Raw genomic sequence first — 15,090 nt, forward strand, 5'->3', positions numbered from 1 at the left:
CCTTCCGGCGCTGCAACCAATCCTGAGGGAGCATGAGGCGTTGCCATGGAGCGGGAGGCGTGACCCGCCCGCTCTCATTGGCCGGCTTCTTCCCTTCCGATGGGGTCTCACTCCGCCTACCCGCCCTCTGCTTCCGCTCGCCCCGCTGCAGCGCGCATGCGCCGCCGGCTGCGCCTGTGCACTGGCTGCCCACGCGGCGGAGGGCGCACGAGTGGCGGCTGCGATGGAGGCCGGCCCGGGGATGGGCCCGCGCATCCGTGAGGGGGATTGCGCCGTCCTGAAGCGGGACGATGTGTTCAAAGCGGTACCTGTGCTGCGGCGGAGGTGAGGGGCCGGCCCGGGGCTTTCGATGCCACTTGTCACCCACCCCCTCGGCTGAGGTTTGCTCCTTCCTCTCCCCGCCCCCGCCTCTGAGGCGGCACCAGCGGCCGTCGCGCCAAAGGGAAGGCAGGGGGGTCTCGGTGCGGCCGGTGTGACTCTCAGCTCCCCTGCCGTGCCAGTCAGGAGAGACGGCCTCGCTAGGCTGATGTGACAGACAGCATGAAAGATTTTAATGCTGCCTTAGTTACTATGCCAAAAAAAGTAAACCCAGGAGATTTCTGAGCCGCGTTTCTCGTGAGAGTTTGAAATATATTTAAGCTGGTTTTGTGTTGTTATTGTCAAACTGGTGCCGACTGAGAAGAGGTGCAGCAGCCCGAGAAGCGAACCTTCATCAGACTTCTCTCAGTTGTGGGGTGTGATTTCTGTGAAGTGCAGCATTGCTTTGGTTTCACAGGGATTGGATTCAGTGTTCTCATCGGTATTAAACTGTAGATGGATGGCAGCTGTCAGCCCTGGACAGTTACTGCTTTGGAGAGGATGCTATGAAAAGTCTGTCTTTCTTTCCTAGGCCAACGGGCATAGCAAGAAGCGCATGCACCCCAGCAGGAAATGCTGCAATCAGTGGACACTTCCCATTGGGGAATGGGCTCTTCCTGTGCAGCAGACAATTTTATATATCAGTGTGTAGAAGTCAGTGTTGGGTAATGTGGCCAGACATCTGATTCAGTAGCATGGAGATTTAAAGGTACTCTGCTTGAATGAGGCTGGTTTAAAAATGGGATAGCTCAGACTTAGGAATTTGAGAGTACTGGTTATCAACAGGCTTAATGTTCACCAGTAGATTCTGGCATCAAACTCAGGTAGTTACTCTGTTAGCCTGCAGAGCGCTGCCAACATCTGTTTGTTAGGTCCCTCTTCAATTGTTTAATACCCCATCACAAAAGAAGGAATTAAGAAGTCAAAGAATAAATATTGCCACAGAAAATTAAATAACCTTTGCATTAATTTTTTGCATTTCTATAATCTGGTGAGGGCAAGGACATTCCAAGAACATGTGGTTGGATATTCTGTGTAGAATGGTCATTAGGATGAAATTTGAGCGCACACACACCATTTTTATCTGTCTAAATTCTTTTCAGCCATTTCAATTCTTTTATCCTTTTATCTCTAATTAGTCTTTTAAAATCTGGATTGGCAGGGATTAATAGACTTTACATGAGCAAATATAGTGCCTTTTTTATTAAGAGGGTTTGGTAATGTCCCTTGAAAAGGTTTTATTCTTACGCTTTATTTAAATTCTGGATTGTATTTGAGTATACAAATAATACTGTGTGTAAAATATGTGCATGAATTTCATACTTCAGTCAGCAGAAAACTGGAAATAAGAAAGAACCTTTTTGTTTAGCTTCAGGATTAGTGCTGAGTGTAATCAGCATAAGAGCTTGTATTGGTAAGTTTTCATTCAGATGTGAGTGTGGCAGACACACTGGTACCCATTTCATTTGTCAAGATCGGTAATTCTCTGGACAGCAAGGAAAACTTTGTAGGTCAACCTGGAAGTTAAAGGCTTTGTGAGTCCTTTTTTGTCTGAAGAAGTGCAAACCTCCCTTAGAACAATAAAAATAAAAGGTATAATCAAATCCTTCTTTGTTTTAAACATTTCTAGGATTCTGTGACACTGGTGTCTGTTTTCTTCATAGTATTTTGGCAAATGTTATTTCAAAGGAACTCTGCAAAATACAGATTCATGCTCATGTTTTTGCACTAATCTTCATGACCCAGCCTAGACTTAATATACTTTAGATTAATTTCATTCATTGTCTAGTTCTGGCTTTCTCTGTCAAAAGTGGTACTGTATCGTTCAAGTACTAGATCCTTGTTTTATCTGCCAGTTTAGAATTCTTTTGAGCAACAAAAAAATATTTTTCTCACTGTATGCTCAATTTAAGTTCTTTGTTCTTTTCCTGTTCGGTTTCAGTGTAATGTGGTTTTGTAGTTAATAGTAGTTAGCATTTCACTTTTTATGCTTTTCTGGGTTTTCTTCAAGAATATAGATAAAAATTGCATGTACAAAGCTACAGTTTACTTTCAGTTATTGTGGGTTTCAGACATAGTAAAAAATAATGCTTTTAATATTCTTTTATTATTATTTCAGAAAAATTATTTTTGAGAAGCAGTGGTTCTATCTGGATAATGCCATTGGACATATTTATGGAACCACATTTGAAGTAACCAGTGGTGGAAACCTCCAGCCAAAGCAAGAGGTGGAAGAGACTACTACAGGTATTACAGAGGATTGACTGGTCTTTGGAAAAACGAGTTCAAATTAATTTGTTTCTTTGACACTACCAGTGATGATGAAGAGGCTTTCTGTTAATCATTTGTTAACGTTACTTATATTATTTCTGTTATAAAAGTGCATGTTTTTGTCTTGATGTGCTGTAACTACTTCTGTAACAAAAAAGGTTTTTAATATGGGAGAAAAATTGAACCTTATTTTGGGTGAATATATATACTAAGGTGTACTTTATATGTTACATTTCATTGATTGCGTAGGCAATACTTTGCAAGGTCACGAAGCATATGGGTTTAATCCTGAGAAGTCTGCTTTCTGTGAAACTAAAATCATATGTTTCTCCTATTTAAAGATATTTAGAGCTAGATTTTACAAATCTATATCCTTTTCCTTTAGAAACAAAAGAAGCAGGTACAGATAATCGTAACATAGTTGACGACGGAAAGTCTCAAAAACTGACTCATGATGACATAAAGGCTTTGAAGGACAAAGGTATTAAAGGACAGGTAAAAATAAGGTTTTGGTGTCATTTCCCTGCTAGCTTAATGGTTATATTTTAGTTTATGAAATAAGCTATTCTTTTCATCGGTGCCTAGACTTCAGTGCTTTTTCTTTGTTCTTCTGCCCAAGTCATGTTTTTCCTAAAGATCTGTTTTTACAAAAATGCAAAGGCTGTTTTCAGAGCAAATAATATAAGGTTGGCAACTTTGTCAATAGAGAGTAAAGTACAAATTTTTATGGCATTGGAACTCATAAGATGCAAAAAGAAATATTAAAACTGTTAAGGAAATACAGCTAGTGTAATCACCTTTCAGTTTGGTTTTTATAAGACTGAAAATATTTCTGTATTACAGACATATTAAAATCATGCCATAATTAAACTATCAAAGGTGTAGGAAAGGATTATGGATAAAAACGAAAGTATTAACCAATAACAGCCTGTGTAACATGTACTATCTATGTGCCTTCAGGCAGTACCTGCCAAACACATGTTATGCCTGTGTTTTATCTTCACCTCAAAAGCTAAGAATCTTCTCAAGAGCTCAGTTCTGTTCTGTTAGAAAAGGGATTTGATTTTATCCTGCACTTTGTCCAAAAGAAGTGAGACCATCTTAAATGTTAATAAACATTTCAGCCAGTTCTGTTCTGCACATGTTGCCAGTCTAAATTCTCTCATCTTTGGCTTACCCTTTCTAATAAAAATAAGATATTGCTCATCAAGTTCATCTTTTCTTTGTGTTTTGTTGTGTGCTGCTGCTTTTCAGACCAGCTGTTCTGCTTCTGCCTGCTTAATAATGGATGGGTTCAAGGAGTTTAGAATGGTTTTTCTTCTGTTTCCATAGTTGTGCTTCTAGTGATGTTAGCTCTTTGAGAAGAATGTACTAATCAGTCTGATAGCTTTGATGTTTTCCCATTTGTTCTCATTATCTGTGGCAGAATATCACTCCGGCTTTTCTGTATGTCCTCAGGATGTCTGTGCCGTATGTCTACTGTGCTGTTACTTTAGGTTATTAAAATATCCTACTTTGTTAACTTAGGCTTCTGAACTGTAGCTGAGTATTTATTTCAGACTGTGCTGTATTAGCAGCAATAGATATTACTCTTCCATAAATGTCTGGTAAAATTTGAAATAATGTTTGTGAATGGCATGTATTCGTAATGCAGGCTCAGTTTAGAGATGATTGTTCTTTGAAATAAAGCAACCTCAGTGTTAATGGGCTTTGATTTTGCCATCACTTCCCAAATCCTTCCCAGATCTGAGGGACAGGTGTTGGGATAAAGACATGAAGTGGCACGTACTTCCAGGGCATTGCATAGTGCTGCAGCATCCCTCTGGCTTTTGCTTACCCTAGAGAAATAGTCCCCAGTTTCCTCACTGTAAATTTTACTGGAACAAAAACCACCCAACTCAGACACTGCATTTAACTTTTTCCAAAAATAAGCCAAAAAAATAAAGGTATGCTGTTTCATGCCATTATTAATACATTTTAAGTGTTTGAAGGAAATAATGACTTGAAAAGCAGCAATAGCAGGTGAGAATTACTTGCACCACTGTATTTTGGAGCAAGTTCTTGAAGTATAATGTGAGATGCAGTGTCCACATTGAAAATACTCCTTTTGTCATTCACCACCCTCTCCAGACTCCTGTGAAGCCAGGTTATACTATTGCTCTTCCTGCACATTTAACATAAACTTACAATTTTAACAGTTAAACTACTTTGAACACAACAATGAAAATAGCACTTTGCAGCATTTGTTTTTGTATTGCAGGCATGGAGAGAAACTCTGGGCAGTGAAAGCTCTTTTCTGTTGGAGGTTTTAATGATCCCTCCAGCTGGAACCTGAAAGTATGAGGAAGAAGAGTTGGACTGGCAAAGGGAGATTAGAACAGGGAGACCAGGAAACAAAACCTGGGATTCTGGGAAAACCTGGGAGCTAGAGAAGGAAGAAGTTAGAGCGAGTAGTGTAGGAAATAGTCAGTGCTAAGGAGTTTGACATTGTGCAGGGAGCTGGTACAGGAGTCTAGCGCAATTTGGGAGGCAGAAGAAATTAAGTGGGGTAAGGAACATGTCTGATAGATGGCGGAGTACAGGGCAAGAACTAGCACAGGGTGGAAAAAAAAAGATACTCTTGGAGACAGAGATGCTAAAGTCAGACAAGAGACCTAAAGAGGGACTTGAATTAAAGTAAATATTACATGACATCAGGTTCCTTGTTTTGTTCTATTTTTGTAAAACATCTTTGCCTGTATAGCTTCACACAGGACATGTGGTACTGTCACACAATCTAGTTACTATGGGGAAGGTGAGACTGATAGAATATGTGTCAGTTGTTCCATAACTGCCAATAAACATAACTCTGCCTCATTCTAAATAAATTAAATTTAAAATAGCTAATCCCTTGGAGAAAGCAGGGTAGTCTTTTTCACATTCAGCATAGTATAAGAATAAGTAGGTGCTGAAGTTTCACAGAGAGGGCTGAAGTAATGACTTGCTGATGTGGGGAGGAACAGACCTGCTTTTTCTTAATTCTGGCCACATGAGTCTGCCCTCTCTTATGAGTTAGTTCTGGCATCTACCAGACTGCTTCCCACAAAATACCCTGTTTCCAGGATATGCATTTTCAGTTTTAGCATTTTTTGCTGGCGTTATGTACTTAAAGAACACTTAGAGACAGAAGTATATGGTTAGATTCCTGCACATAGTCAGGGTAGTGCTTCACCTTCCATGTTGATGAGTAGAAATTTACTTTGCCATTAGTGTCAGTAGAAGTTACTGGTCTACATGTCTCTACTGGAAGAAAGTATTTTCCGTGTTTGTTTAAAAAAATACTATATATTAAATGAATGAGAAATAAATACCAGCTATAATAAAAATAAATTGTCTTTTTCAAGGAAATAGTTCAACAGTTAATAGAGAACAGTACAACATTCAGAGACAAAACAGAATTTGCTCAAGATAAATACATAAAGAAGAAGAAAAAAAAGTAAGTGAATTTTAAAATCTGGAAAATACTTAGTTGTTCTATAATCTGTTGAGCTTAAACTAAGAATAATACTATGTGTTTCTTACAGATATGAGGCAGTTATTACAATTGTGAAGCCATCCACTCGCATTCTTTCAACAATGTATTATGCAAGGGAACCTGGAAAAATTAAGTAAGTTTTCATTTTTTTATTTTTTCAAATTATAACATAAAGATATTTTAATATTTTTTAAAATACCTGTATTATACCAAAGTATATAATACTCACGTTTCTTCTTTTTTTTCCTGTTAATGGAAAGATTGCAAATTAATGAAAAATAGTGTGAAACAGAAAATGAATCAATATGTTATTGCGGCAAAAAGGAAAACTTTTGCATGCACCACCAGCTTTTAGCATTTTCCTACCATCCCTAGAGGCTCTTTTGCATTTTCAGAGGTATGTCTTAGATGGTTTTGGTCAGTGGCACATTGTCTCTGCTTTCTGGCTCAGTAATCAAAATAATAAGCCAGCTGCCAGAAGTAGGAATTGTTAGTTTTAATGATTTATTATTTTAAAGTAGGAATAGTAGATCTAAGATACTGAGCCTTAAAAACCCCAAATTTATGTTATTTAAGGCTTCTCAAACGTTTTTTCCTTCTCCTTCCCCAATGTCCTTCACTTGGCTTTATTTATCGGTTAAGATATTTGTAATTTCCTTGGCCATCAGTGAGTCTATTCAGTGCATGCACTGCAGTCAGCAGAGTCAGGTTTTGATCCTGGATTGCAGGTGGTACGTGCTACTGCGAAACAGATGAAAATCACTGAGGTTACATCACTGGATTAGGAAATGCATTCAAATACCATCTATTCTTTAGTAAGCTGACATGCTAGAGAGCAAAAAAATGAAGTTTAAAAAATATTTTGGCTGGCTCGCACAACATGAGATGTGCACTTTATTATGTGCACCCTACTTCATATCCTACTTTTGCCGTTTTCTTTGTAAATCTGAACACCCGTTCCCTGCTAATTTCTTGTTGGCTTTATTTCTAGAGCTTCTTTATTACCCGATGGTTAATCAGAAGTTTCTGCATGGTCACTCTGAAGGCCACTGATGCTGTTATCTGAAAATCTACCCATAATCCAACTTTTTTTGACAGACTCATGAGTATTTCTAACTGTAAGAAAACTAATTTGGTATTTCTTAAAACCCTCCGTCTTCTAGCCACTTGCGATATGACACCCTAGCTCAGATGTTGACTTTAGGAAATATCCGTGCTGGCAACAAGATGATTGTAATGGAAACATGTGCAGGACTTGTGCTGGGTGCGGTGATGGAACGAATGGGAGGTAAGGAACACGGTAGCTTTAGTAATGTACAGACAAATTGTATTTTTATTGGAGAAAGTTGTATTTTGCATATTTCAGTTGGAATTTGTTTTTCACTATTTTAAAAAGTATGAAATTTAAAGTTGTCACTGGATGTCGATCTATTTTAGCTTCTATCTTAGTATAATGACATTGTGTTTAGAAAAGGCTGTAAAGAGGTTCTTCTCAGGCACCTGGGAAGCCCAGGACAGAGAATGGCAGAAAACAGGAATAGGAACACTGGAATTCAGAAAGCCCACAGCACTGGAAATGTTGTCATTCCTCTTGTTTACTGTGGCAGAGATTTAACATCAGTAAAATGTGCATTTTAAAAATAGTATATGACATTTTCTTGAGCATATTCTAGGAGAAGTTTGATTTGTTTTCGTTTCTCAAGGTCAGTGAATTAGTTGCTTTGTAAGTCTTTCAAAGACATTAGACAGAGGTGACAATTATATTCCAGAGCTTGCAGGGTAGGAAGTGTGATGTGATGTTGTGCACCCAGATGTGCTGTCACACAGGTGGTTACACTGTAAATTGTTTTTGTTTCAGCAACTTTTGGCCATTCAGATACTTTCTGAAGTAAATGAAATATGCAATTTCAATACAACTATTGAAAAGTTCTTTTTAGTATGTTTAAACATCTGACATCTCTTCCTTTAGGGGGGGTGTCTGAATGATGAAGAAATTCTTTGCCTATTAATGCTGGTTAAATGAGCTTTTATTTTTAATCAAAACTACTCCATAGTTGTGAGTAACAAATACTATAGAAAATTTGTCTTTTTAATTCTTAATTAAATTAGCTTTTCTAACAATGTCTTTGCTTGTATTTAAGGTTAGCGCAGAACATATATGTTTAATACATCTTTCAGTTATCTTGCCCTTCTGAGTTGCAGTCCTTCCTTCTTTGCAGTTGTCCTTCCAGTAAAGATTTTCCACCGTGAGGCATACTTCAACAGCTTGTCAAATTTGATGAAGGTTAGATTAAGAGCAGGCAATTTACTTACCTATTCTTAATTTATGCTTCATTGGCCTCAGAAATCCTGGCTTTCCAATGTGTTTTTGATTCTTTTGCTCTCATAGGCTATGGATCCATTATTCAGATGTATCCAGGAGGGGAACCTGTTAGAGCTGCTACCAGTTGTTTTGGATTTCCAAAGGTTTTTTTCGATAATCTTCATGAATTTCCTCTTAGCAAAGTGGATAGTCTCCTCTCTGGGACATTTTCTATGGAGACTCTGCCTTCAGAACCTGAAGATAACATGCTAGTGGAAGAAGAAAGCAATGGAATGACTGATGGGAAGCAAACTTCCCTGCAGGAAACAGAAGATGAATCTACTACTGAAACAGCTATGGAGGTCAAACAAACAGAAGAGCAAGAAACAATGGACATTAACACTGAAGATGTAGGATTTAAAGAGAACAAAGAAAAAGAAAATAAAGAAAATGTAAGATTATTAGTTGTGGCTATTCAAGTTTTACAGTGCCTGTATACTTAAAAATCTGCCATCTGAATCAGACATGCTGAAATACAGCTTATTCAGGTGTTATAGTGGAACTCTGTATGTTGTCTTTTGTTTTACATTAAGCCTTCTAAAATGCAAAAAATGAAAATGCAGTCCATGCAGTAGAGATCCAATACCATCTAAAGTGCAAACTATTTGGTTTTTTTTCAAAGGTTCGGGAAAAGCAAAGAAAACAATGGGAGAGAAGGAAAAAGCTAATAGAAACTGCTACTTTGTTAAGAGAGAAGAATGCCGATGGGTGAGTTTGTTTTGGTCCGTAAAGTCACCTGTTTGAAAACACATCTGCAGAAAATAACTTCATTTGAAACAAATAAAAGCTTTGTTTTAAAAATATCCTATTTTTTTCCCTAATGTTTAGAAGCCAGCAGTCAACCCAGGTGTGTTTCGTTTGGTTCTTACCTGGTTGAGGTTTTTTTTCCTGTGGTTTGAAATTTCATGATCTAAAAATCATAGTTTCCTGACTAGCTATGAGTAAACATTAAAAAAGTCTATCCAAAGAGAAGCAGAACCAAGGTAAAACTTAATACTAAATGACTGCTGATAAAAATCACGGATTTCTAATTAGCGAAGTAGAACCTGAGGTCTTAAGTTTATTAAATTGGAATGAAGTTTGTTGTTTTGGGGAGTTGGTTGGTTTGTTTCTAGAAAGACTTTTTTTTTACACAGGAAAAAACACATAATTTCATTTTAGCTGCTTTGCTGGGATTGATTGTTCCCAAAGAACAATTTAACATGAAGATGTAATATCAGAAGTTTAAAACAAATAACGATAAACATATCCCTAGAAATTCAGCCCCACAATAGTGTAAGAGAGTTTGGTGATTATGACTTTTTCATTATGTTCTTAGCAAATGCTGAAATTATTTGAGTTAATCAAGTAACATTGATTTAGTTAGTTTAATAACATTCATATTCATTTTTTCCTCCTAAGAATATTGGCTCACTGGGAATAAAGCCGTTCTACTCTGATAAATTTTAATACCCACTTATTGGTTATGTTTAAATGCTTGTGTAATTCTTGGTTTTATTATTATGTAATGTTTTAACTTTCGTTCATTCATATTTTAGTATATCTCATCTAGTACATTTAAGTGGTAGAATCAGCCTTTTCTATAAAGATACAGAGAAAAGTGTTCTCTAAAGCAATAAAGTGTTCCCGGAGGTTTGTTGAAGTCCTGCACATCTATGTGGCAGCAGCGCCTGTGGCTGGATGACCATTAAGCTGCCCAAATAGTGCCAGCGTTTTGTTTTGGTTTTACCGCAATCTCCTGCACCCATCATTGTAATTAATATCTGTGCATGGTCTGGCAAAGTGAAAGTGAATATTTGACTTAAATTGACTTTTCCTGGAGTGTAAAATAGTATATTTGGTTGTTGATTGAGTTCGAGGAAGCATATTCAGTATTTACCTCTTGTTAATTTGTTTTTGGTCACTTGTGTGCTTCTTTTGTTCTTTGTAACTCATAAAAGCTGCAACAAATTGTGTACTTGAAGGGATGAGTGATTTATTGCTTTAGCAAGCCTTGGCATGATGGGGGTAAGAGAAGTGTGTGGTTTCCTGAGGACACTCTCCCAGATGGCCCAGTCAGGATCACCTTTGTTTGGTCACCAGGCCCACTGCTTGCCCACAGGGTACCTGTACTGCTAAGCCAGGAAAAACTGGCATGGAATAAAGAAATACTTCAAACTAATGACTTGTCACAGGAGTAGAAGCAGGCAGAGAGGTCAGCATTTTGTTTTGTTTTGCAAGAGAGAAACAGGGAAAGGAAAAGTAAAAGCTAGGTAATGTTGGAGATCGGGAGAATGATTAGGATTTGTTGTCAGAGTAAAGAAATTTCTATTTTGTTAATTCCATTTATGAGAGTTGAAGTCTGACATAGGTCTTTGAGGGAGAAAAGGAAGACTTTCATTAGGGGTTTGGTATTCTTTTAAAGACTACTTCTTTAAGATAGATTATTAAATTTTTCTCATACTATGGAAGGTGGAAATTGGTTTATAGACACTCCATGTGTTCAGAATTAGACCATACCCCCTTTTGCTACCCTTGTCCTTCTTCTACCTCCTCCTTCTGCCCTCTCACCAATTACATTAATTTTGCAACTGGCCAGACTACCTGCTGACAGCAATATGTGCTGCCATATGAGAGGACAGAATTTGATATTTCACAGTCTCTCTCATTTCTCACTTACCTTCCTGTTGTCTGGCAGTGTCAGTGCAGCACTCCAAGCCTTCTGAGACAGAGTCTGGAGTATTTTTTTGTTGTTGTTTATAGTCTGCTTCGTTAATTACTGAGCACAAAAGTTTTGAAGTTTGGATTTGAAGTAAATAGCCCATGGCTGGTAGAAAACCAAAATGGAAACAACTGTAGAAGAAAAATTGTCTCATTTCTTTCTGTATGTTGTGTTTAGGAAATTGAACATCCCTTTTTACCTCCCTTTTGTTAGGTAAGTTTAACACTGTTTCCAGTGCTGTACATTCCCCTGGAGAACAAATGTTAATTAATAGGTCGTCTCATCTTGTATCTGTATACTGGAGAATTAGTTTAATTACCCCATTCTTTCTGCACAAGTACAACTTATTAACTAATTTACTTGACCATGTCTTGTAATCTAGTTTAGCAGTGATTTTTTTTTTTTATTAAAAGTCTAGGTGTCTCTAGAGAGTCTTAACCATCTGTAAATCCAAGTTACACCATTAAGAGATTGTTTTCTCCTCAAATACTAACATTGTTATATAAAACTGTATTTAATGAAGATTAGCCTGTTTAAAGAGTCACGACTGGGGTTGCATTCTAAACAACAATCGGCAGTCACAAATTTAAATTGTATTTGGACAATGGTGTTAGGGTAGAGAAGGCAGCACGCAAATTCTTGGGTTGCAAGGATTACTGTGGAGCTCAACAGAGCCAAAATGAGTGTTTCTGCAATGTGTTTAATAGCCCGCACTTTGGGGAACAAGTGTTTTATCCTCTTAATTATGCAAGTAGGAAATCATGATTTGTTTTTATATTTTGGGAGTTGTTACAGCCATGAAAACATACTGATGAGGAACATCAAAGCTGTAATTGGTTGCTGTGCTAAGTAGGAGAAAATGTCACTTGATGAATAGGTTTTAGAAGCAGAAAACTAATACGCATGAAATTTGTTTTGCAGCTTAATTGTAGCCAGCAAGTTTCATCCCACTCCTTTATTACTTTCTTTATTGGAATTTGTTGCTCCTTCAAGGCCTTTTGTTGTCTACTGCCAGTATAAAGAGGTAAATCAAGTATGTTATTATAGCTGTTATAGTTCAAGTTTGAGACTATTTGCCTGTATAACCTCCTATTTGGGTTTTTTTAAGCCATTACTAGAGTGTTACGCAAAGCTGAGGGAAAGAGGTGGTGTTATTAACCTAAAGCTGTCTGAAACCTGGCTACGAAACTACCAGGTAAGGATTGCAGTAAGTGATTGTCAAAGCTGTGTGAATACTGGGGAACAAAACACTCTGAAAAATGTGGGGTTTGGACTGACTGGAACTATGTGTGAGCTCATGTAGTCTTACCTGACAGCAGTGGGAAAATATTCTGAAGAGTTTTAATGCTTCATTGCAACAATTTAAAATGGAAATACTTTATTTTCTTCTTCCAAAGCATTTCATTTGAACAGTTGCTGAAATACTTGTAGCACAGTGACAAATTTAATAGTTGAGCTGCTTTAGTGGCTAGTCTGATGTGAGGAACAATCTAATGTCATGTAAGAGAGATGTGTAACAGCAAAATATTACAACTGTTTATTCATTTCCAGTTGGTTTGATAGCTGAACAAGCGTAATGTTAAGAATGGAGGTGACTTACCAAGTCAGTGTCTTTAAATCACACGTTTCCTGGAACTAAAGTAACAAAAAGTTTCTGGTTTAGGAACTGAACAATGAGAACAAGATGAGAAGGGGTGAAAAATGTCAGTTTGACTAACTTTGTTTGAACAAGATGTTTGCACATCAGCTGTGAAGCAGCAGAAGCGTATCTCATCTCTAAGCAGCTCAGCACCTCTGAAGAGGTTATTGCACTTGACTGATTTTCTCCTTGCACATACGTTTCTGGAGCCTGTAGGAAATTATTATTAAGGGGATGATTTAATTCAGGGGTGGCCATGGTTACTGACTATTGATCATGCAACCAGATTGGGAATGATGAAATTGATAGATGAAGGCATTCACACAGTTTAGGCTTGGGAAGGGTTACTGTGTCCCGGTGCAGTTTGGAACAATAGTGCCCTATCTCCTGTACATCAGTAAATCAGCTTAGACCTGTGGTGACGGCCAAAGCAAGGAGGAAGCGTAACTGAAGAGAAAGCATTTCCAGAAGTGTAATGTAGCTGAAAGTGGTGGTTCATTGCCCTGTCTTACCTTAAGAGTAGCTATGTACAGGTTATAGTGATGGAACTGGAAATTACTGTATTAATGCTGGTTTTTTACACCAGCTGTGGTTTCTTGCAAAGTACAGTTCTGAACATGACTTTCATGTCTCCCAAACCTTGACTTTGTGCTGGAAATGCCATGAAGAAGTAATCAGTAAGGCAGTAGCCTGTAGTCTTATGTATTTCTATAGGTGGTTTCTGGTATGCAGATGTTTTGCCCTTTAAAGACAAATACACTTTCCAAATGAAATGGCTAGTTGTTGTGGTGGCTGGAAAAAAAATACATCTTACACTGCAAGTTTAAATTACACAATTTGATGTGTACATATAGAGTGACTTTTTACTTGGTTTTTTGGGTTTTATTTTTTTTAAAGGTCTTACCAGATCGAAGCCACCCAAAACTGACAATGAGTGGAGGCGGAGGGTACCTTCTGTCTGGTATAACTGTTGTCTTGGATAATGGCAAATCTGATTCCAGTAATTTAGATGCACTGAAGATGGAAGAGCCATCCTCTAAAAGATGCAAAGTTCAAGACCTTCACTGTTAACATTTGAAGAATTGATTTGTTTTTTTAGATCTCAGGAGTCCTACTCTTAGTAAAATAACAAGTATACTTTCTGTGCTCTTGACAGCACAGAAATTGTACCTGTCATACATCTGCCAGCAAAAAGCAACAGAACTGTGTGGTAGGGAGGATTGTCTCGCTCTTCACCAGTTTGTGATCAGAATGAGAAGAGAAACCCTTGGAAGCAAATTTCCCATTGAAAACACAGGAACTTCAAAAAGAAAAGATCAAAAGAAGATATAGCAACAGCAAAGGCATCGTGTTTGTTTGTTGCCAAAAGTGGATATGATGAAGTGGTTTTTTAAAAGGTTGAATCCAAATTAACATCTCTAACTTAGCTTCCTGTTTTCCCAGAACAGCATCAGGGTAAACCATTCTGCATAGTGATCTGCTCCCACTTCACACACAGAACGAACAGCAAAATGAAATTAACAGCAAAAATCATACACTTTTCAAAGGAAAAATAAGAAGAGAATACTAATACCAGAACTTTACAGCGTGACCCAATGTTTTCCTGAAATAAACACTGAAGACAAAGTCCCTGTTTGTAAATTAAAATACGAAATACTTAAGCAGAATGTCTCTATTACTGTTTGTCATTTTCTTGAGTTATGTTTTTACTTTAAGATACAACTGTTTTGAAAACATTTACATGTATATATATTTATTCTACTGTTTTATCTTTCATGATGTGTAGCTTTTTATTATTTTTTAACTTTGCATTTGCCATTTCAATTAAACTGCGGGATGTTTTTCCTATGGAGATTTACTTCCTTCTTCTTACTTTTCCCTCTCTTTGGAAATAAAAGGTCTAGCAGAGAACACCCTTGGCTATACCCCAGCAAACCCCCAGTGCGCAGCTGTAGGCCCATATGGGAGCTCACAGAGCCAGCAGGACTTGGCTTCTGTTCTTGAACTTACTCATCAGTGAGACTCTCGAGCTTTGGGATCAAGTGATCAGCTTTAAAATTCTGTATATTGATAAGAGTAATGCTCTTCTAGGACACCACTAGCTTAAAACAAAGCAGGTGTTACATTTTGTGTAAAGAAGCAGTTAAAGATTTCTCTTAGATGAACAGTATATCTTAAAGTTTTTGTCTAACTCTGGCCCATCTGGGGTTTTTTTTCTATTTTTATGGAAAGCTTTTTTTCTTATG

At 37.6% G+C, this 15,090-nt stretch overlaps 1 protein-coding gene across 4 annotated transcripts; it reads left to right on the forward strand.

Annotated features, from left to right (window-relative positions):
• The first annotated feature begins 176 nt into the window (after window positions 1-176).
• Window positions 177-14,694, forward strand: TRMT6 (tRNA methyltransferase 6 non-catalytic subunit). Of its 4 annotated transcripts, XR_011738127.1 has the most exons (12): window positions 177-324; window positions 2,477-2,604; window positions 3,014-3,123; window positions 6,012-6,103; window positions 6,192-6,275; window positions 7,306-7,430; window positions 8,532-8,896; window positions 9,127-9,212; window positions 12,127-12,229; window positions 12,314-12,400; window positions 12,869-13,007; window positions 13,742-13,854. XR_011738127.1 is itself a non-coding variant. In XM_065835188.2 (11 exons), the coding sequence occupies exons 1-11, from the start codon at window positions 224-226 to the stop codon at window positions 13,913-13,915; spliced, it is 1,455 nt and encodes a 484-aa protein (XP_065691260.1). In that variant the 5' UTR covers window positions 177-223; the 3' UTR covers window positions 13,916-14,694. The 4 variants fall into 4 exon arrangements, 3 of the variants coding, with proteins under 3 accessions (XP_065691260.1, XP_071661860.1, XP_065691262.1); XM_065835188.2 differs by lacking the exon at window positions 12,869-13,007 and having other exon boundaries at window positions 13,742-14,694; XM_071805759.1 differs by lacking the exon at window positions 13,742-13,854 and having other exon boundaries at window positions 12,869-13,735.
• Window positions 14,695-15,090: the final 396 nt, after the last annotated feature.

Source organism: Patagioenas fasciata, chromosome 3 (genome assembly GCF_037038585.1).
Source record: "Patagioenas fasciata isolate bPatFas1 chromosome 3, bPatFas1.hap1, whole genome shotgun sequence".
NCBI lineage: Eukaryota > Metazoa > Chordata > Aves > Columbiformes > Columbidae > Patagioenas > Patagioenas fasciata.